This window comes from Ahaetulla prasina, chromosome 1 (assembly GCF_028640845.1).
Source record: "Ahaetulla prasina isolate Xishuangbanna chromosome 1, ASM2864084v1, whole genome shotgun sequence".
NCBI lineage: Eukaryota > Metazoa > Chordata > Lepidosauria > Squamata > Colubridae > Ahaetulla > Ahaetulla prasina.
In genome coordinates this window covers 144,699,979-144,722,363 of record NC_080539.1, presented here as the reverse complement: position 1 = coordinate 144,722,363, position 22,385 = coordinate 144,699,979, and the positions used below count along the sequence as shown (strand labels likewise).

Genomic DNA, 22,385 nt, shown 5'->3' with positions numbered 1-22,385 from the left:
AGATCATTTTCATACTATTTAATAGAATTAGTGTGATTATGCTAAGAACTGCTCATAACAATACAGATGAGTCTAACTAAATTGGACTAAATTTAATTCAAACTTGTCTCAATGATTTTAACTGGCCACATCACCTATTACAAAATTGGTATTTCTTCACACCCTTGTTATAATCATTTCTTTAAGTCACTTATATTAAGGAAATAAAATAAGTATGTAATGTTTTGAATGTATGTAGTTCTATTCAGCAGAGATAAAAAGTATCAGAGAATTATCTGTTTCTAAATGGCAATTTCTGTATATGAAAGAAATACAAATACAAAATATAGTTTTTCAATGGCAAAAATATCAACAGAATATATTACAATACCTATTTCTGCTAGAATCTGGATTCCAGTTGACAAAAACAGAATGATCTGTCAACTAATAGTCATTCAGATGTTAGCATCCCAAATATGGTAGCCCAAAATTTATATCCAAGGATGATATAAATTAAATTAAATTAATTAAATTAAGGATGATATAAATATAACACAAGAAATATATATATTTCATATATATAATTTTAAAAAGAGTACAGGTACCTGCAATGTATATCCTGGCTCACACTGAAATGATAAAACATCATTCACCATATATCTATCACCAATTTTAAATCCATTGCTAGGAATTACAGGTTCTGGGCAGGAAGCAAGACCTACAGCTAAAATAAATAAAAGAAAAAAACACAGTATATTAAGATCATATTGCTTTGGTTTTATTGCTTAAGGCTTGATTATCTAATTATTACACAAAGTTTAAAACAGGAAGTTCTCAACAGTGATTAATAACCCAAAATGAAAAGAAGATTCAAGAGGGTAGTAGAAAGGAAGCATAGGATTTAAAAAAAATTTTTACAACAATTTACTATTAGTCTTTCAAACTGAAGCAATTATGAATATGATGATGCAAAACTGAATTTAAAATATAATGATATAGTAAATCAAGTGATCTTAGAACAAAAATGAAAGAATTAGTCTTTATACTTTAAATATACCACTGGTTGTATGCATGGGCAAATTTCTCAATACGATAAAATAGGTTCTCCAATGATGATTTACTTCAGAATGAATTGAGTTTTAAAATGAAAAATAAATAGAGTTAAAAAACGCTTAGGGCAGAACAAGGTGAGGAATTCTTTAGAGCACATGCTTTACATACTGTACTTCCTATTCACAACTTATGAATAGCAAGTGCTGTTTTCAAGGGTAACATGCCTTCCTTGTATAGGAAATTGCTTACTGCATGCTCTTCACAGGTCAGCTCACTCTTTTGGCACAGGACATAAAACTCATTAATGTCAATATTGATAACTCTCCTGGTGATCTCATCCCAGTTCCAGCTTATTAAATATTTCTGCCACTCCAGGTCTAACACGAGGCATTCATCTATGTATGTCATTACAGTGACCTGTAATATTTTTCTGGCATCACTGCCATCAATGACAAGAAAGCTCACAGCAGTACCATCTTGTTAATAGTTCTAAAAGTGTATTAGTATAGACTACATTTCACTTTCACTTTAATAAGGATAAAATTCCTTGGACGAAATGTGATGAACTATTAAAAAACCGTGTGCCTTTTCTTTTATAGATAATTATGTATCATAATTTACATTCATTTTTACATCATGATTGTAAATAATAAATTCCTGTTGTTTAGAAATACTCAAAATATAAAAAAACTTCTGTACTAAATATAGAGCATACATATAGAACCCAAAGAAGGGTATATAGCTACGTAGATCAGGGGTGTCAAACTGGTGGCCCAATTTGGGCTGGATGCATCACATACAGGCCATGCCCACCCCAGCTCTGCAAAGGGAAAAAACGTCACAATACGTCACGTGACAGCAATGTGACACGGCAAATTTGACACCTGTGATGTAGATAAACGAATATACATATATGTGTGCGTGTGTATGTATGTATATATGTATTTATGTGTATGTATATGTATGTACACACACACACACATACATATATTTAATAATTTTAATACAAAATGCATTCTTTCTAAGTACCACAAGATGGCAGTGCTTAATGGAGGGAACCTGGAACATTATTCTAATCCAAACCTGGGCATTTTATGGCCTGCAGGCAGTCCCAGACTGGCCCTTGGCATCAGCAGGATCAGTGAGGGGATTGGGACAGCAGCAGCAATGCAGTGGTAGGGTGGCAGGTGGCGTTGACGCAGGGGTTGGATGCAGGGGTGAAATGTAAAAGTGGGTGTGGCTTGGTGGTGGTGGGGTAATGTGACTGGGTGGGTATGGCCAAGGTTGTTTTTTTTTAACTTTTAAAAGCATTTTTTCTACAAGCTCTTTGGCCGAAAAGCTTGTAGAAAAAATGCTTTGAAAGGGGTCTGATGATCCCAGGTGAGTTGCCTGATTGCCAGAACCCTTTCAAAGCGTTTTTTTTACAGCCTATTCGGCCGAAGAGCTTGTAGAAAAAAAATGCTTTGAAAGGATTTTGACAATCCCAGCTGAGCCGTGCGATCATCAGAGGCTTTTTTTTTTAACTTTTAAAAGCATTTTTTCGGCCAAAGAAAAAATGCTTTTAAAAGTAAAAAAAAAACCTCTGATGATCACGCAGTTCAGCTAGGCATGCGGGGGGGGGAGGGGGAAGGGGGGCAGGAATTTTTGCTACCCATTCTCCGAACCACCCGCCGCCATCGCTACCGGATCAGGTGATCCAGTCCGAACCGGGAGCATTTCACCCCTGGTTGGATAGCATTAGTATGGCAGGGCATTGGTGCAGTGGTGGCGAGGCAGAAACATCATCAGGAGTGGGACACAGCAATAGAGAATGGGGTGGCAACAGGAGCAGTGGCCCTCCATAACAGTCCCAGTTTCTCTTGTGGCCCCTTGGGAAAATTAATTGTGCAGCCCTGTTCTAATCCCACCTTGGATAAAGCCAGCTAGATGACCTTGGACTGGTCAGTCCTTTTCAAGTTCTAGGAAGGAGACAGGACAAAGCACTTCTGAAAAACCTTGCCAAGAAAACTCCAGGAACTTGAGGAGTTTTCTGTTTCTTGGGACTCCAGGAGACAACAGTGACTTGAAGATACAAATGTACATAAATATACATACACATACCTACACATGCAGAAACACACAAACTCACACTATGTATGCATGCTCATGTTTGGGTATATCGTACATATAAATGATACATATATTCCTATAAAGTTTGTAACGTTATATAAACACAATTGCATACATTTATAAAGTCTTAGTTATCTTACTGTCTTTTTGAGTCATGAATTTAACTAATTCTTCTATTAATCTAATTGGGCGTTTCCGCCACTAATGATGGCTTGTAGGATGGAAAACAATCTGATTATATGGTTGACATCTTATGCTAAATAAAAAGTGTCTATCATAATCATAAAAATAGCATTACCATTGCTATCAGTCACATAATTATAAATGAATGAATACACACGCCCACAGCACCCACACACAAATGGACATTAAATATGTCAGTGTGTTTTTAACTGCATAAGCCTTTAGAAATTGAGTTATAGCGATACTATCTATAAGAGGTGAGATCAGATTCATATCACAGCACATTTAGAATATATTTGTACCATTGCTAAGGTGAAACATATTCTAGATTGTGTTGCAGAAATGGTAAACAATCTGCGGCCTTCACTATATCTCCCCACATCCATCACTATTAACGCTCCTGATTGTGTCACATTTGAAAGGCAACGTATTTTACATCCCTAGATCTAAAACATAGATCTCTACTGGCAACATAGATAAGCTGTTATATCTCTCTAGCTCAACATTAAGAGAGGATAAAATCATTTATTCTGCTCCTTTTCAGATAAAGTTTCCAAATGTATTTCACCTTTAGAATTAAAAAAAAGGGTGGGGGGAATCTTGACTAAGGGTTAAGAAGGACCTAGTGCTTTTGCCATAGACAATCTATAGAGGTGGGCTGCTGCTGGTTCGGACCGGTTCGTCCAAATTGGTTGTTCTGATTCTGTGCAGTTCAGAGAACTGGCAAATTGAGCCACTGGCTGGCCACTGGCTGTCCCCACCCATTTTTTGAGCTATTTTTGGCCATTTTTCTGACCATTTTCAGGCCCTTTTCGGCTGTTTTTCAGGTGAAAGATGGCCTGAAAATGGCAAGTACATCTTTCCTCTTCTGAGTAGATGAGAACAAGCCTAATTCAGTGAACAGAAACCATTTGCTTCAGTTTAGCATGACCAACCTTTTTCCATGTTGAAGAAAATCCTCTAAATCACACTTTCTTGCAACCTAAAACTTTAACATGTGAGCAAGTCATGTTTCAAAGACCTGAGTGGCAAATGTGAGAAATCTTTTTTCATCTTCTGTCTCTGTATCAATGTGATGCTTTGCATTTGGGGAAAAGACTTTGAGATGCTGTAGTGACTGTATCCAGTGACACAGAACAGAACAGTTTATTTGACCAAGTATGATTAGACACACAAGGAATTTGTCTCTGGTGCATAAGACATGGTGATATCAATAAAGATATATTTTTTTCCAGATTTTACAAGGCTTGAAAAGTAAAAATGGAGTCAGCTATTGCATCCTTTATTCAACATGTACCCATTCTTTCATTTCCCTGGTCTCCAACAGCTAAAAACTGCATCATTCAAAAGTAAGAACTTAATTGTACATTTCAGAAGCAAGCTATTCTTGGAGCTGTAAAATGGGAACAGGTGGGTGGAAATGGTCCTCTACCCCAGACTTAAATCTCAGTAAAGTGAATAGATGATTGGGAGCCACATAGAGTTGGTTAGAAGATGGGTGGCTATATATATGTTTTAAATAAATAAATGACTGATTAACAATACACAGATGTATTTACCTCCTTTCCTCATAACATCTTTATAAGGTTTTAGACAGCTTTCATAAAGTCAAGATTCCAGTGTTTGCTAATTAGAGGCTAGGCTATGATAGCCCTTGAATCCGGTCTGAACATAGTATGAAATTTACTTTTTACAATTTACGTTCCAGAGATAAACTTAATTGTCAAAAAAAAAAAAAAAGGGAGAGGCAAACTGATTTTATGATTAGAAACAAGAAAGGGACAAGAAAAGGAAATTGGAAGAAGGCTGGTGGCTCAACAGACTAATCATCTGTTTGGGATGAGTTTGACCCTGTGGCTCCCGAGGATGTGGACAGGTTGTTGGGGAGGCTTCACACCACTACATGTTTACTGGACCCGTGTCCTTCCTGGCTGGTACTGGCCACTCAGGAGGTGACACGAGGCTGGCTCCAGGGGATTATCAACGCTTCTTTGTTGGAAGGGGTTTTCCCTGCCGCCTTGAAAGAGGAGGTGGTGAGACCCCTCCTCAAGAAGCCCTCCCTGGACCCAGCTATTTTGGGTAATTATCGTCCAGTCTCCAACCTTTGCTTCATTGCGAAGGTTGTAGAGAGTGCTGTGGCGCGACAGCTACCCCAATACCTGGATGAAGCCGTCTATCTAGACCTGTTCCAGTCCGGCTTCCGACTCGGATACAGCACGGAAACAGCTTTGGTCGCATTGGTGGATGATCTCTGGAGGGCCAGGGCCAGGGGTTATTCCTCTGCCCTGGTCCTATTAGACCTCTCAGCGGCTTTTGATACCATCGACCATGGTATCTTGCTGCGCCGGTTGGGGGGATTGGGAGTGGGAGGCACCGTGTATCGGTGGTTCTCCTCCTATCTCTCTGACCGGTCGCAGACGGTGTTGACAGGGGGGCAGAGGTCGACCGCGAGGTGCCTCACTTATGGGGTGCCGCAGGGGTCGATCCTCTCGCCCCTTCTGTTCAACATCTATATGAAGCCGTTGGATGAGATCATCAGTGGCTTTGGGGTGAGATACCAGCTGTACGCTGATGACACCCAGCTGTACTTTTCCACCCCGGGCCACCCCAATGAAGCTGTTGAAGTGCTGTCCCGGTGTTTGGAAGCCGTACGGGACTGGATGGGGAGAAACAGGCTCAAGCTTAATCCCTCCAAGACGGAGTGGCTGTGGATGCCGGCACCCCGATTCAGTCAGCTGCAGCCGCAGCTGACTGTTGGAGGCGAGTTACTGGCCCCAAAGGATAGGGTGCGCAACTTAGGTGTCCTCCTGGATGAAAGGCTGTCGTTTGAAGATCATTTGAAGGCCGTCTCCAGGAGGGCCTTCCACCAGGTTCGCCTGGTTTGGCAGTTGCGCCCCTTCCTTGATCGGGATGCCTTGTGCACAGTCACTCATGCGCTCGTTACCTTTCGCTTGGATTATTGTAATGCTCTCTACATGGGGCTCCCCTTGAGGTGCACTCGGAGGCTTCAGTTAGTCCAGAATGCAGCTGCACGGGTGATAGAGGGAGCTTCGCGTAGCTCCCACGTAACACTGCTCCTGCGCAGACTGCACTGGCTACCTGTGGCCTTTCGAGTGCACTTTAAGGTTTTGGTCACTACCTTTAAAGCGCTCCATGGCTTAGGGCCTGGGTACTTACGGGACCGCCTGCTGTTACCACATGCCTCCCACCAACCCGTACGCTCTCACAGAGAGGGACTTCTCAGGGTGCCGTCCGCCAAGCAATGTCGGCTGGCGGCCCCCAGGGGAAGGTCCTTCTCTGTGGGGGCTCCCACACTCTGGAACGAGCTTCCCCCGGGTTTACGCCAAATACCTGACCTTCGGACCTTCCGCCGCGAACTAAAGACACATTTTTTCATTCGCGCGGGGCTGGCTTAAATTTTATTGATTTTAAATTTTCTATTATTAATTTTAAGGGGTTTTAGTTTTATATATTTAAAGTTTTTTAGGCCAATTATAAAATAAGTTTTTTAATTTGTATTTTAATTGTATATTGTATTGTCTGTTTTTACTTTTGGCTGTACACCGCCCTGAGTCCTTCGGGAGAAGGGCGGTATAGAAATCGAATTAATAATAATAATAATAATAATAATAATAATAATAATAATAATAATAATAATAATAATAATAATAATACAGTCTGTTATTAACAGCAGCTGCTTGCAATTACTGCAGGTAATTTCTTTGTTGCCTATTATTATGGGGCACATTTATATATATACATCTATTCATGACATCAAAATGAAGAAACTTGGCCGTGACCTCATAACTTAAGCTCCACTCTTTTGCATCATAACATACATTTGACCAGTTGCCTCATTAAGGATTCATGCCAATGAAGCAGTGGCGCAAAATTGAATGGAAGTCTTTCTTGGAAACTGTTCTTCATTAATTTTTTTCTTCCTTATACATTTTTGATCTGTCATCTCCACTGAAATAGAGCTGTACCCTTTCAAATGCTGCGAGACAGGTTAAATGAAGTTGAAAAAAGTCTCTGAGAACGTGATTCAAATATGCGGTAATCTTTATTAGCATTCTAGTGTAACTTATTATCGCATACTAATTGAATGGATCTTGTAATAGTTATTGATTTCTCCTTACACTATACAGGAAAAGTATTCTGAATCTCTTTGATCAATTAAATCAATATATTGAATCAATGATACAATCCATAAAAAAGAGAAAAACATAGATAGTGAATCTATTGTGACTAAATTTTTGGAGGGATGAAATTGATTTAAAGAAGTCACCCAGGGAGAGGACGGGGTACAAGAAACATTATAAGCATAAGTCACAATATCATTGCAAAAAGTGCTTCAAACTAATTTGCCTCCATTTTAATCTTCAGATTATATTCAGACCAAAGTATGCTAATATCCATCAAAGGAATTGAATGCTACTGCATTTTCCAAACCACTTTCTGTGTAGCTAGCTGCCTGATTGTATTATTATCCTTTACCCGCACTGTAAACATTTTATTTATACATAGAGGTATCAAAAAATTAATACGGTTTTGTTCTGCACAATGTTTCTATACATTCAGAAACAGAGTTATCAGAAATAGATGACTGTCTAATACTTTGCTAAATATTTCCAATGAATGTAAGTGCTACATTCACTATAAAGTATTGTGTTTTAGGATTGGAAATATAAAATTATAAATAGTTTCAATATCAAAATTACTTAAGTCTTGTTCTCATTCTCACACAGTATCATCTATCTATACTATGCTCACAGACTACTAATACCCTATGCTCTCACACATTCATACAACGTCCTTACTTGTAGAAAAGCAAAACAGAAAATGTTTGCTAATTCCCCAAACCCTACAGCTTCATTTCAGAAAATATTTTCCTGAAGATTGAAGAACAGCGTGTAGGGTGAAAGAGAAGCTACGGCAAGGACAATTGTAAAACTGCCTCCTCCTCTCTTTTTCCAACAGAAACCTCTGTTAAACTAGAGATTCTTGACTACTTAGAAAGGTATTTCATGTACAAAAAAAAATAAATAAATCAGGATATAGCCCAGTTGGATTTATTCATTGCATTTTTTACCAGTAGTAACAAAGCATTCACTATAAGAAAATAAATATACCAGCTATTAGCTATAAAAGTAAACTGTATGCTCTGTATTATAAACCCAAACTAAGAGACGAGTGATGTATAGTTTTGAGTATTTTCGTAAAACCTACAGGCTTTTTTCTAATTTGTACAGAAATGAAAAAAGGCATTTGTTGAAAAGCTCCAAATTTTACATTTCTGCCTTTGTTTTCCATCCTCATGTTTTTCTTTTATATACTTAGTATTTCAAATAAACTCTTATAATGGATTTATGTACCACATTGCTGTTGTATTTTCACTTCCTAAGGATTTTGAGCATGTTGCTCTTGCTGTAACAGCAGCTACACACTAGGTTGATATGTTCAGATATATCTTCATATCTACCATGACTCCATGCATTTTACCATAATTGAATAGTAGCATTTGATACCTTTCTATTTCATAAATATGCCTGATTCCCTTCTTAAATTTTAGCATTGCTATTGATCATTTCATTATTAGCACGTGGTGTTTACATAATTTCTGAATTTGATAATAGCTAGTTCTTGATTTGCTGCCTCAAGGTCAGACTATCACAATGAATTTTATTTGTACCTATTCTTGAAGAACTTCTTTAAGCTTCATTTATATATATATAAACGTCGCCAAGACACTTCCAATTTCACGCGGGAGAAAACCCGAATAACCAAAGACCTACATACAAACACCTGGGAAAACCTCAGAAAACATATATAGGTTGCCAGTTTTTTTTTTCTATTCTTATTTAAAAACACTAATTTTATTTTATCCTTGAAAGTGATTTTAGGACAGTCTAGCTAAGAGTCACTTGTGTGTCTGCAGGAAAAGGTTCAGCAGAAAATTCTTGCTTGATGAGACCTGCAATATAACATGCCCTATTAAGTTTTGGTTTATAATTAATCTATTTACTTTCAGAAGGGTGTTTTGTTGTCACCATAGCCAGAAAGATTCTAACATTGTTTTAGGTATTTATGTGTTTATTTACTTACACAGTAATAGGCAGTTTGGCAGTGGTGAAATTCAAAATTTTTCAAAAATTTTTCAAAAGTTCTGTGGGTGTGGCTTGGTGGTGGTGGTGGTCATGTGGGAATGGCCAACTCAACATCACTCATGTTGAGGGGCGCCTCACATGGCCCTTCCCCTTCCAGCCAATCCTTGTCACAAATGGCAGGAAAATGGGGAGGGGGATTTTCCTGTCTGTCATCTGTTCCTCAAATTTCTCAAGTTTTCCTCAGACTGAGGAAAGAATGATAGGCAGGAAAATTCCCTACCCATTTTCCCTCCGTTCGCAAAAAAAGTTCCATTCCGAACTTTCAGTGTTGCAATCCTGGGATACGCTGAAGGCTCGGAATGCCTCTGTTTCAGTGCAGAATGACTTTCACCCATCTCTTTCTGGGTGCGGCGCTTCTGCCTTTTGGACCTCTTCCCAAACCTGGCAGCTCCTCTCTTTTTCCTCATGGGAGGCTTGCGTGGTGGCACCAGCAGAAAGTGGAGGCAGAGGCATGGGGGAGGCAGAGGCGATCCCAATGCACCAGCCCCTTTGTCCCACTTTCTGTTAGCTTGCCACAGAATTCAACGTGCAGCAGAGAGAATCCTAACTTTTCTCCCTCCATTCACAGCAGAACTGCTGTTCTGTTTATGGTGCCCCCCAGCCCCGTCCCTCCCTCCCTGGTGTCGAAGTACCTTAAAGGGACAGGCTGCAGCATTTTTTTTGTGAATGGAGAGAGAAAAGTTAGGATTCTTTCTGCTGCATTTAACATTGAATTCTGTGGAAGATCGAGTGGCTGGAAGAGCCGAGCAGGAGACCAGAAGAAGTGAGCAGCGACCAGGCGATTGGGTGGGTGTGGGTGGGGCCAACCAGGGGTGATTACTATCAGTTCAGTGAACTGATGCCAAGCATCCCTAGAGGTTCTCCCAAACCGGTCTGATTTCACCCCTGCTGTTTGGGTTAAAACATTTCAAAGTAGTTGTTTTCTTGCTGTTTATATTATATGCTATTAATTATACTTTAATAGTACTTTTAATTCATTTGTATTGTATCTGGTTATTTTCACTGTTAGTGTCCTTGAATGACATTTTTGGAAAGGTAAAATGTATGCAAATAATGATGATGAGATACATCTGAAATGATCTAACCCTAAGTATATAAGCTAACATCAACAGATGGCAAATCATGTACAGAAAATAGCAGGTATTTCTAAAATATATCATAAGTTACTATCTCTCAATCCATATGCATTAAGATTCACACACTCATTTTATGTCTTTGGTAAATTGATTTATATGAATTAGAAGAAGCTTTGCATACAATTAGAAATGAATAGAGAAATTCAAGCACAGAATTAAAATCTCCTGTGGCTAATAGTTAGTTTGAATACTTATCATCAGCTGGAGATCTGGCCTTTCCAAAATTTTTCACACATTAACATTCTATAATAGTGATTACTTCAATTATAAGTATTTCCAATGGTGCTTATCAGTATATTTGCTTGCATACAATTGCTCATTAAGAGGAGATGGATATCAATGCTAGGGGAATGTTTAATGACTTAATTTGCATACTTCTAATAAACATCAATTCATGTAAGTTCTTTATTGCTTTTCTACAAGGGAACTTAAATTTTGCATATTAAAATGCAGCATTGGGTAACCCAACCTATATTCAACCTTAGAAATATATATTCACAATTAGAAATTTAAGGTTGTATCTATAGTAAAACTCGGTCCTATGAGTAACTGAGTTAATATAAATGAGTTACTTATACATGAAAACATTTGAAAAGAACATAAAACCATTAAAATGAAAAGTATTCTTCAGTTATCAAATATTAGGTATCAAGTTGCTGACTCTGAGTTGATAAATTCTAGATGAATATACAGTATTTTGATTACTAAATTGGATATTAGGCAATGTCTACTATGTAGACAGAAGGTGGTAGTCTGGTTTTATTAATTAATTAATGTTATTATTTATTAAGAACATTTATATGGTTACCCAACTCACTCATAGTGTTTCTAGGCAGCTTAAGTAAAGGTAAAGGTTACCCTCGCACATACATGCTAGTCATTCCCGACTCTAGGGGGTGGTGCTCATCTCCGTTTCAAAGCCGAAGAGCCAGCGCTGTCCGATGACGTCTCCGCGTTCATGTGGCTGGCATGACTCAACGCCAAAGGCACATGGAACGCTGTTACCTTCCTACCAAAGGTGGTCCCTATTTTTTCTACTTGCATTTTTTATGTGCTTTCGAACTGCTAGGTTGGCAGAAGCTGGGACAAGTAACGGGAGCTCACCCCATTACACAGCAGCACTAGGGATTTGAACCGCTGAACTGCCGACCTTTCGATCAACAAGCTCAGCGTCTTAGCCTCTGAGCCACCGCATCCCTTTCTAGGCAGCTTACAGAAGTAAAAACTCAAATACAAAATCCAATAAAATTTCACTCCACAATCAAACAAACCATTTGATTGGTTCTGTATCACCCTTGTTCCCCAGGCCCACTAGAAAAATCATGTTTTCAGGGCCTTCCAAATGATTATCAAGACGGGAGCCAATCTTATCTTGATGGGCTTGCTTTTCCACAGGGAGAGCCACCCTCTTGGTCCCACTCAATGGCGCTCCTTAATAGAGAGAACCTGTAACATACTGTATCTTGTCTTCCCAGTCCGATGGGCTGGGTCAATGAAACATGGAAAAGATGATCCCTCGAATAACCTGGCCCCGATCCATGTAGGGCATTAAAGGGGACAATCAGCTCCTTGAATTGGACCCGGAAACAAATCAACAACCAATGCAGCTCCAGCAAGTGAGGTGACATTCAAATCAGTACTTGTACAAATCCATGTGGGTGGCTCCATTTCAAAAGATACATCTCAAACCAACAGCCTAATTTTAAAAAGCCTTAATTCATTTTTAATAGAATTTGTGTGTACTTATCAATGTCTCAATCTTCTTATATAAGCACTTCAAATACATAGCACAATACTTTAAAGAAAAGAATAGGCATTTTAATATGATAACTATGCTGTATAAAGTTATTACTCTAACCGATATTTTAGAAGTTGTACATAAAGAACTTTCTGAAAAAAGGCTGGTTTTCATTGAGATGTGATATTCCTTTAGATATTATATTATCTTTGGGTGAATAACTTTACAAATACTTAATGTAGAAATGATAAATATTTCTGCCACAGGTTAGGTCAGTTTCTCCTACATCCACATTCTTTTTCTCTCTTCATACACTCACCCACCCACCCATCTGGACGCATATGCACATAATGTGTATATCAATTATCTGTCAACAACTCAAAAGACACATGGAAATGTATTTTAAAATTGTTCTCTACAGTATGTGCCAGCAGAACCAATAATATTTCATAAATAGATATAAACTTGGGAAAGTCAATGTGATAGTGGTATGTAAAACACACAATGAAACAGATTTTCCAGGCAACTATGATCATTGTCAACCCTCCCCCGCATCCTTTTCCTAGTTTTGTCCAATCTCAAAAATATTCATTTGGCTTGTTTTTAATGTGATACCTACTTATAGATGATTGCTTCCAGAAATAAAGAGATTAAGAGACATGATAGTTTGCACAAGTTTTCATGCAACGCATATAGATACTGTGCTACATTATACTACATTATAGGAGAAATATAAATTATTTTAGCAAGCAAAATAATGTTAAACATCTTACTTTTATATTCCAGGTGAAAACCAGCTGCTGCTACACTAATATCAGAGTGAAAATGTAAATAAAGTTGATTGGAAGTGCTGTTCAATAGTGCTGGTACTGTGGTTCCTACAGAAAAGCAAAAGTCATATATGTATATATTCATATTAATTAAAGAGAAGCAACATGTAAGTGACAAATCTTTTTATGGTGAATCAAAAAGTATACATTATGCTATAATAATTATTAACCACGTGGGAACATGTTTTAGTTTTACTAACTATATTTTTACAGCATATTAAATTCAATATAAATTTAAATTTAATATACATTGAATGTACATTTCCCACATCCTCCTTTTAATACAATCTCACTTAGATTTATATTAAAATTTCAAATGCAATTTTAGGAACATATTTTATGTTAGCATATAGAACTAAATTAACTCATTATAATCATTCTATATTTTCTATTTGAGTAGCACTTGTGAATTTATTAGGATTATTATCCACTTAAATGTTCTTGTATAGCAAAATAAAGATAAAAACTGAGCTGCAAGTTGTGTACAGAATTAATCAGTTGCTCTACCGCCTCATAACATGTCAATTTCTGTATGGACATATTCCATCCATAATTACAACAGCTAGACTTTGATAACAAGAATTAAACACTTAAGATAAGGCATTCATTCAACATTCAATAAAAGAATATACTAATACTCAGCACCCACAAAGTATTATACAAAGCATATTCTTTTTCATAATATTCTTTATTAAGGGACTAGGAGGAAGTGCCATACAAGAGCATATTGTGCATAGAGAAGAGATAGAGAAACTTGAGTAGCTATTGTATCTATGTTCTGGCCAATAAAAGGCAATATAGAATAGAATTTTATTGGCCAAGTGTGATTGGACACACAAGGAATTTGTCTTGGTGCATATGCTCTCAGTGTACATAAAAGAAAAGATACGTTCATCAAGGTACAACATTTACAACACAATATAGACTCCTACATACCTGAAAAGCTTCCAAGCCTTGGTGCTGTCATATCACCCCCATCATAAATTTCAAGAGAGTCCCAATTATGCTCAGTAGCAAAGTTTATTACCTGTATCTGTGAAAACCATACCACTGAGTGTTCATTAAACATGATTATTACTAGTTTTCAGAAAAGTACATCATAATAAGCTTGACAACAAACACTGCAATGTAAATTACACAACCAGGGCATTTCCCCACTTGCATCTAACTACAGTACAAATATGTCCTGGCAACATCTTGCTTTTTCCTATCTCTGATATTGCCTTCAGTTTGCTTCCATCCCATAAATAAAAAAGTGTTATTAGCTGTAAACAAATGTTTTTTTCCTCAAGTCAGAAACATCAAATGATCGTTGTTATTAGATTTAGAATTTATCACCCATTACAGTAGAGGGAAAGTTGGATGAGATCAAAGTGGGGTGCTAAACATTAAAAAAAAAAAACTTGAAATACTTGAATATAGGATGGCCTTGTCACTTCTAACTTCTGAACATCCCTCAAGACCTAGTTATGCCAGAAAGGGAATCTAGTGAAAAGGATCCATTATTATTAACATCCCTTCATCTATTATTTTTGTTTATCTGTTTTCCTATTATTTTAAAATGTTTTTAATACTTGCTAACAATAATGGTTTTAGATATGTATTGTATTGGTTTTTGTTCGCTCTTCAGGATCATTTGGTTGTGATATGAATTAGATAAATATCATAATGGGGAAAGAGTGCAAAAGTGTATTAGCCTGAAACAGCAATGAAAAAATGAGATCACCATTACTACCACTGCTCTTTTACAGAGCCTGGAGGAATTTGGAAGTCTACATTTACTGTCTGCATAAACAAAAGTAAGACAGGGGAGAGAAATCTTAAATACTACTTTTAATTGCTTTATGCTACTTATCACAAAATTGAAAGAGCACCTGAAGCAATTAACAAAGGAATTTATTAATAATAGGAACGACAAATAGGGGTAGTAAATTTAATTTTAGTATAATTTTTGCTGACTTAAGGATAACACTTTTAACTCAGCAATGACGAAAGCGCCCACTGTAACAATGTTATACATCTTTATAATTATAGACCAAAATAATATTGAAATGCTACTAAAACAAGAAGAATTATACATGTCTGCTTAAATAGCCTAATTTGAAGCTTGTATAACTTGAGGTAAATTTTACCTCTACTAAGGAAGAATTTGGGGGTGGGGGCGGAAGATAGTGAACTACACAATTAGACTGAAACACTATTTGTGAAGATATAAAAAAAATATTCCAGGAAGTATATTTTTAAGGCCAATTTACTTACTTAATCTCATTTATCTTCCTTCTCTTGCTCCTCTGCCATCTGGGAGAGGCAGCAATCAATGGAATACCCCCCCTACCCCTTTGTAGCCCACATAACATCCACTTGCCACTTCCAAACAAAATAAGTGTGGAATGTGTACTTATACACCAAAAATTCACCCATAAACTATGTCGCCTATTCCACTGAATAGTCACTATTTTGAAATTATCCATAGATTTTTTGAACAAACATTTCATTTATCACAAAGATTGAAAGATGACTATAGCCATTAAATTATGATCAAGGTTATTTGTATTTTATTTTATATGAATACAGGAATATTTACAGGCATTAGAAAATTACTAAGACATTTCTAGTTTAAGAAATATGTTTCAAATTAAAAAAAAAAAAAGACAATCCTATATACATTTTTGATTTAAAGGGGTCTCAGTGTAATTTGGTTTAAAGATTTTTTTAATGTAATGTTTACATATTGAACAAGAAGTTGGTAATGTATGGAAGTACAGGTGACAAAGCCTGGTGGGCCTTGGAAACTGTTAATTATAAGCTCCAGTGAAACTTATTAGCACAGTTCAGGAAAGCTTCTAAACTCAGTTCTTGACTTTAAATATCTTGAACTGATTGAAGAGTTTTTTGGATAGAAATCCTCTTTTATAATCTCTGCAGATTCTCTCTTTAACCAATTTGAATTATAATGCTGTATGAAAATGAACATGCATTAAAATTAAGCTGTGTACAAGTTATTTAATAGAAATAGCATCTTTTAATGAGCTTTGCTGAATACAAAGTAATTAAAATTAAAAGTAATTTTTGATTGTATAAATTAAAAGTATTTTTTTCACTGTTTTTTAATATGAAAAGGTGTTTTTTTTCATTATTTCATTCTTGCATAATGACATACATGCCACATATATCGCACAGATGCACACATATGGCAGTGATATAGTTTGCCATTTCAATCCAGAAGGGCTTATTTAAAAAAAAAACAGTTCATTGTCTGGAATAGTATGTTTTTTATTAAAATACTTAAAATGTTTCTTTAATTTATTAACAGTATCTTTCAAGAATGATAAGAAGGCCTTGTTGAAGCAAATCTCATAAAGAAGACAAGTCACATTAACTTCATAACGACAGTTATGCACAGTATCTTCAGTGTCAATCTGTTTCCTTCTGATAACATATGTACATAAATATATAATAAATATATCATAGCTTCATTCAGTTTAAAGAACTGCATTAAGATGTAGCAATCATTATAGCTTTATCTGGTAGCATATGGTATACCAGTGAAGTAAATTATGATCAACATATGCATAAAACTGATTTCCAAACAAGTTCCTTTAATTAAAGTCAATTTCCACTAAATTGCATTGAAGTAAGTGTGGTGAACAGAAGCAATTTTGGCTTTTCTATTTTACATGCAGAAGGTGTGGGGGTGGAGGGCTTGAGGGATTCTGAATTTGTGAATGAATCTATAAAAAATGCAAAACAAGGGTTGTTTTTCTTTTTGTTTACATTTAGCTAGAGACTTAGAGCAGGAATAATAAATTAGTAATATCTTGTCTTTAATTCTGAAGTATTTTATATTCCACTGTTGGCAAAATATGGACTTGCCTGAATACCTGATCCCTCAGTCACTATGATTTTCCACACACAATTCAAGCTGTTACCATAAGGTTCAGGATAACCTGGAGACAGTATAGTACCTCTGCGTTCAGTGAAATTCCGGCTGCATGGCACTGAAAGAAAATTGAATTTGAAGTAACAATAAAGCTTAAACCTTGCTGGAAAGTAATATTAAAACCGGGAATTAAATCTCATTTATGTGTTTATAAAGCAAGAAAAATAGAACACTTGCTGTAAAAAGTGCTTCTCCCATTTCCAGAATTACATGTAGAAAAAAAAAACCCAGTTATGTTTTCTCTGATAATGTCCATGGATGTTAAATCCGTAATGTCTCAATAATGTCATATTAAATTCAAGCAGTTTTTACTATTTCGACCTTTGGCTCATTTCAGACCAAGTTTTTTAAAAGTCAGGCAATGTATTTTAGGACTAGAAAGGGATAAGCACCACAACAATAGTAAAATAAATAAATAAATAAAGTATTAGGAAAACAGATAAAGTAGAGTAGAGGAAAACAGATAAAGATTTTGAGGTCTAAAAACCTGTTATTATACTCTGGTTTCCTTATCATTAATCTTTATATCAATTACTTTCTTTTGCTAATGATCTTAGCTATAAAAGCTTCAAGGAAAGGAATTTTTTTTTGACATAACTTAATTTAGGGGTACAGGTAGTCCTTGACATATGACCAGTTGCTTAGTAAGTGTTCAGAGTTATAATGGACTCAAAAAAAGATACTTAAAAACTGCATTTGAAGTTCCAATGATTGCTCCCCCCCGCCTCCCACAATGATACGATTACATTTTGGATGCTCAACAACTGGTCTGCATTCACGGTGATTTGCATTGCTTGGTAGTCATACGGCAATGATTTGCAATATTTTTTACTGGAAACTAGTGTTTATTTCTGTGTTTTGGCAAAATATGCCCACTGGCATTACTGACCATGAATTCATTTAATGACCACGGTAATTCGCTTTAACAGCCAATGCAAAAAAGTTGTAAAATCGAGTTGGACATGTGATGATTCACTTAATGACTGGCATGATTTAGGACCATCATTTCAGGTCCGATTATAGTCATGGGTCAATTTTTACCTGTTTGATATTATCATAATTCAAATAATTAAGTTTTTTTTTTCCTATGGGCATACTATCCCTATCAGTGCAAAGAACTGCAAAATACAACTCTCTGGAGAGAAACAAAAACTGAATCCAAAATGGAAACACAGTTCTTTTTTTTTTCTCCTCCCACTTTTTTATTTTTTTATATACAATACAAAGAAGAAAATAAAATAGGAAATTAAGGGAGGGAAAGGGAACAGGGAAAAGGGAGTGTGAAGGGGGGGAAAGAAAAGGAAAGAAAAGGGGGCATTGATATGGGAAGAATCACACATAAAACACAACAAGCAGTTTGTTAAGCAAGGCCATTCTGATTTAGGATATAATAAAATGCAATCAGAATCAGTTGTAAAGTTAAAATACTGTTGTTTTTCAATTGCACTAATCATTTAATATTACAAAGCAAGTTTCAGTCCAATTATAGTATATTTCCAATTACCAGAGATTCATCTTAAACTTAAGGTTTTAGAGGCAGTCATAATGATAATATGAATTGAGCAAACTATACATCCACTACATAAATATAATAAATTATTATATCAAATTCTATTCTGTCTGTCAACCAGCTAGTACTCAATTACAATCAAGGTGACATATTGCTCTTTTAAACTGGATTTCACCTACATTAATCAAGAGTGAGGAAATTTATTTGTTTAATACTATTTAATAAAACAAATAATGTTCTTAATTTATGTTTATAGATTCTGACTTGGAAATGTATGACCTAAAAATAATAAGCCTTACCCACACAGCTTGGCACTGTGTCGTTCCACTGTGCTAAAGCATTGGGCACAGACTGGCAGCGGATAGCTTTGGAGCCTTGGAGAAGGTAGCCGGGACTACATTCAAAGCGAATTACAGAGCCAGCTGAAAATTCGGAGCCAATCCTCCTGCCATATCTTGGCTCTGGCACGGAGCTGCATTGTGTATCACTTGTTCGTGGAACCGCTGCATGAAAAAAGAAGTATTATTGGAGAAGTGCCACCAATTCAAAGAATATCTTTATTTTTAGGTAAATTTGCTTAATTCATACATGTTTTATTATTTAGTAATAATTTATTAAATTTATATGCTGCCTATCTGGGTAGCATGCAATATCATAAATAACAATACAGACAGTTAGAAAGTTAAAAATATTAAAACACTGAACATTAAACATTAAAACTGTTTCTAATATTTCCAATAAACTTTTCTGCATATGTTAAATATACTGATCAGAGCTTAAAAAAGAACAGAAATAACTTTTTCCCAATGCTTTCACAGCAAAAAGTAAACCAAGTCACTGCTCTTATTTCTCAATTAAGGATATCGTCTAGAGTAGTTATGTTTGTGAGAAATAGAAATTTAATATAAGTATACGTAGGCTTGCATACAATACAACAGACAACAAATTACTGGATATTAGAATATGGGATTGTAAGGGTTTGCAATCAGAGGTGTACTTGATACAGCCCAAATTTCAGAAGGCTCCATTTTTTAATCATTTCCACTCCTGTGCCTTGGTGGTTAGCTTTGCAGCAAAACCCTAAAACAGAGTGCTACTGCCACAGTGTGCACCTCTGAGGTTAAAGAGGTAGAAAAAAATTGTTACTGAGCTTACAAGGCAGTAAGAAAAAGGTTGTGCTTTTTACTGCTCATCTAACTTCAGTACTTTGGTTCTGCCCAATCAAGAAAATGCTATGGGAAATCATTGCAGTTTTTGCTATTCTGTGCATGAAATTTGGCCATTCTGTCTGCTGAGATAAACTACAGGTAGGTCTCAACTTATGACCACAATTGAACTCAAAATTTCTGCTGCTAAGTGAGACATTTGTTAAGTGAATTTTGCCTCATTTTGTGAATCTGGCTTCCCCATTGACTTTGCTAGTTAGAAAGTTGCAAAAGGGGATCACATGACCTCAGAACACTGCAACCAACATAATTATGAGTCAGTTGTCAAGCATCTGAACTTTGACAAAATGACCATGGGGATGCTGCAATGGTCGTATGTGTGAAAAACGGTCATGTCACTTTTTTCAGTGATGTTGTAATTTCGAATGGTCACTAAACAAAATGTTGTAAGTTGAGGACTACCTGTACTTGCATAAGGAGACAAGATAGCAACAAAACTGGAGTATGAAGCCATATGAGATTGAGCTGTACATTGCTACATGGTTTACAGTAGATATTAATCAAGTTCAGGCACCATAAAAGGCCTCCAAGTCACGTTCCCATTAAAGTCTCTTTTAGCAAGCAAAGCAATATGATCAGAAGTTGCTCTCTGCTCTGTCCAATCACTTATGAGCTAAATGCCCATACAATCCACGTGCAAAAGGACAGAACAGTCACCAAACAAGCTAATTAGCATGTATAACAAGTTTAAAAGTACTTCAATGTTTTCTATCTCTTCTTTCTAGTGCTTCCACTTAGCATTTAATTATTTTTAATCTTTTACTATATAATCAAATCCAATTATTTTGTAGTTAAAAACCAACATGTTTTCCCCAAATTATAAAATTTGGGGAAGTAAAGAGAAGTAAAGAGTCCATTGATCTCCTGATGTCTAAATTCCCTTAGATCCTGGAACTGACCCTGACTTGTGCTAACTACATTCTCCAGTATAAAATGACATATGAGTGTCCTGATTGTTTCTACTAGAGGTAATGGAAAAATGAAAATGAACTGCATTTGAATGAGTAGCTTTGTACTTTTTCTTCTAACACTAAATTATGCAGGAATATTCATTTCACAATTTGGATGTTACCCTGTAGCAGCCACATTACAGTATATTGCATAGTTACAAACAAGCCACAGTTGCACTAAACCCTTATTGTTCTGAATATCTAATTCAGAAAAAGACAAGACATTAAAAATCATCCTCTTAAGCAGCATTTAATTTTATATAATTAGAGAGGGTAGCACATACAATAACTAATGACATTAACAATGCCTCAATCAGTCTTCCAAAGATTTATCATATTGCTTTTTTTTTAGAAAAACAAAAATGTTCATGGAACAGTACAGTACCTCTTAGAATTTTGAGAGTTATTCAGAAAACGCTATTGGTCTGAAATTGGTCAGACCCTGAATGTGAAATATAGTAATACAGAGAGAGAGAATAATTACAAAACACAAGTTCCCTTTGAAATAAGTATCAGTTCGATATGGGATTAGTTACTGAGGTTGTTCAGATTCCATGTTATTCCGGATTGTAGTTCAGATTGTTGATAGTTTGCCTAAAAACTCAATAGTAGAGACTACAGAAGCATCCAATATATGAACTGCATCCTTCTTTTAAATTCACTCTATCATCAATCAAAAAGTCCAAAATACCTGGATGAAATCAAGAATTATTAATAAATCTATTCATAGAAATAGAAGAATGCATCCTCCACTCTGCCTTCCAAATATTCCTCCTATAACCTACATTTGACAGTTTCCCACAATTCCTTTCACTTTCATTTCTTATAGTCCTGTCATTATGTACTGATCTGATCATATGCAATGATTAATGCTTAAATGATGACCACTGAAAAAGTTACAGTTGCCAATGGAAACCAAATTCAGTCACCAACTTCTTCAAGAACTGATGGAAAGCCATATTGCAACATTCAGCCAAACTTTAGTGAACATAGAAAGAAAGACATTGTAGAAGAGGCATTGAAATTGAGGATGGTTGATTGCTTTTCATCGGAGCAATGCATAAAGCATTTTTATATGGATTTATACGTTAATGTTGTGCACAGTTCTGTTTCTGAAGCAGGTAAGCAAGTTCAAGTATAATTATGGAAATGAATGCAGATTATTCCCTTTAAAACACAATTGTACTGAAAATGTGAGGACATTTAACTTTAGCATCACAAAATGTCAATAATGTGGGGTTTTGCAGAGGTGAGCTCATCATTTGTGGCACAGCTATTGCTAATCATAATTTTCTGTGCAATGTAATATATAGAAAACTGCAGCTTTGATAAAAGGAAGATAGCTTTCATGACAGAAAATGAAATACATAATAGAGAAAATGGCATTAAAAACCTCCATTATATCAAAATCTAAGGATAGAAATTGAATCTTGTAACAATTCTGTTCAGGATATGCAATCATGTTAGCTATAGACTTTTTTCTCTCTTCCTAATCCTCAATTTAATTCTAAACTCTGGTACAGACAAGCTAATCTTAAATAGCATTGGACATCAAGTGCATTTT

At 36.0% G+C, this 22,385-nt stretch overlaps 1 protein-coding gene across 1 annotated transcript in view; it reads right to left on the bottom strand.

The window, feature by feature from the left end:
• CSMD1 (CUB and Sushi multiple domains 1) overlaps positions 1-22,385 on the bottom strand; it is a 1,133,931-nt gene that overhangs the window by 123,109 nt on the left and 988,437 nt on the right. The window contains exons 34-38 of the mRNA XM_058177365.1: positions 18,945-19,148; positions 17,069-17,193; positions 14,132-14,228; positions 13,139-13,243; positions 585-703 (exon numbers count right to left, since the gene is read on the bottom strand). Of these exons, the coding sequence (XP_058033348.1) occupies positions 585-703; positions 13,139-13,243; positions 14,132-14,228; positions 17,069-17,193; positions 18,945-19,148 (650 nt within the window). The remainder of the gene's footprint in view (positions 1-584; positions 704-13,138; positions 13,244-14,131; positions 14,229-17,068; positions 17,194-18,944; positions 19,149-22,385) is intronic.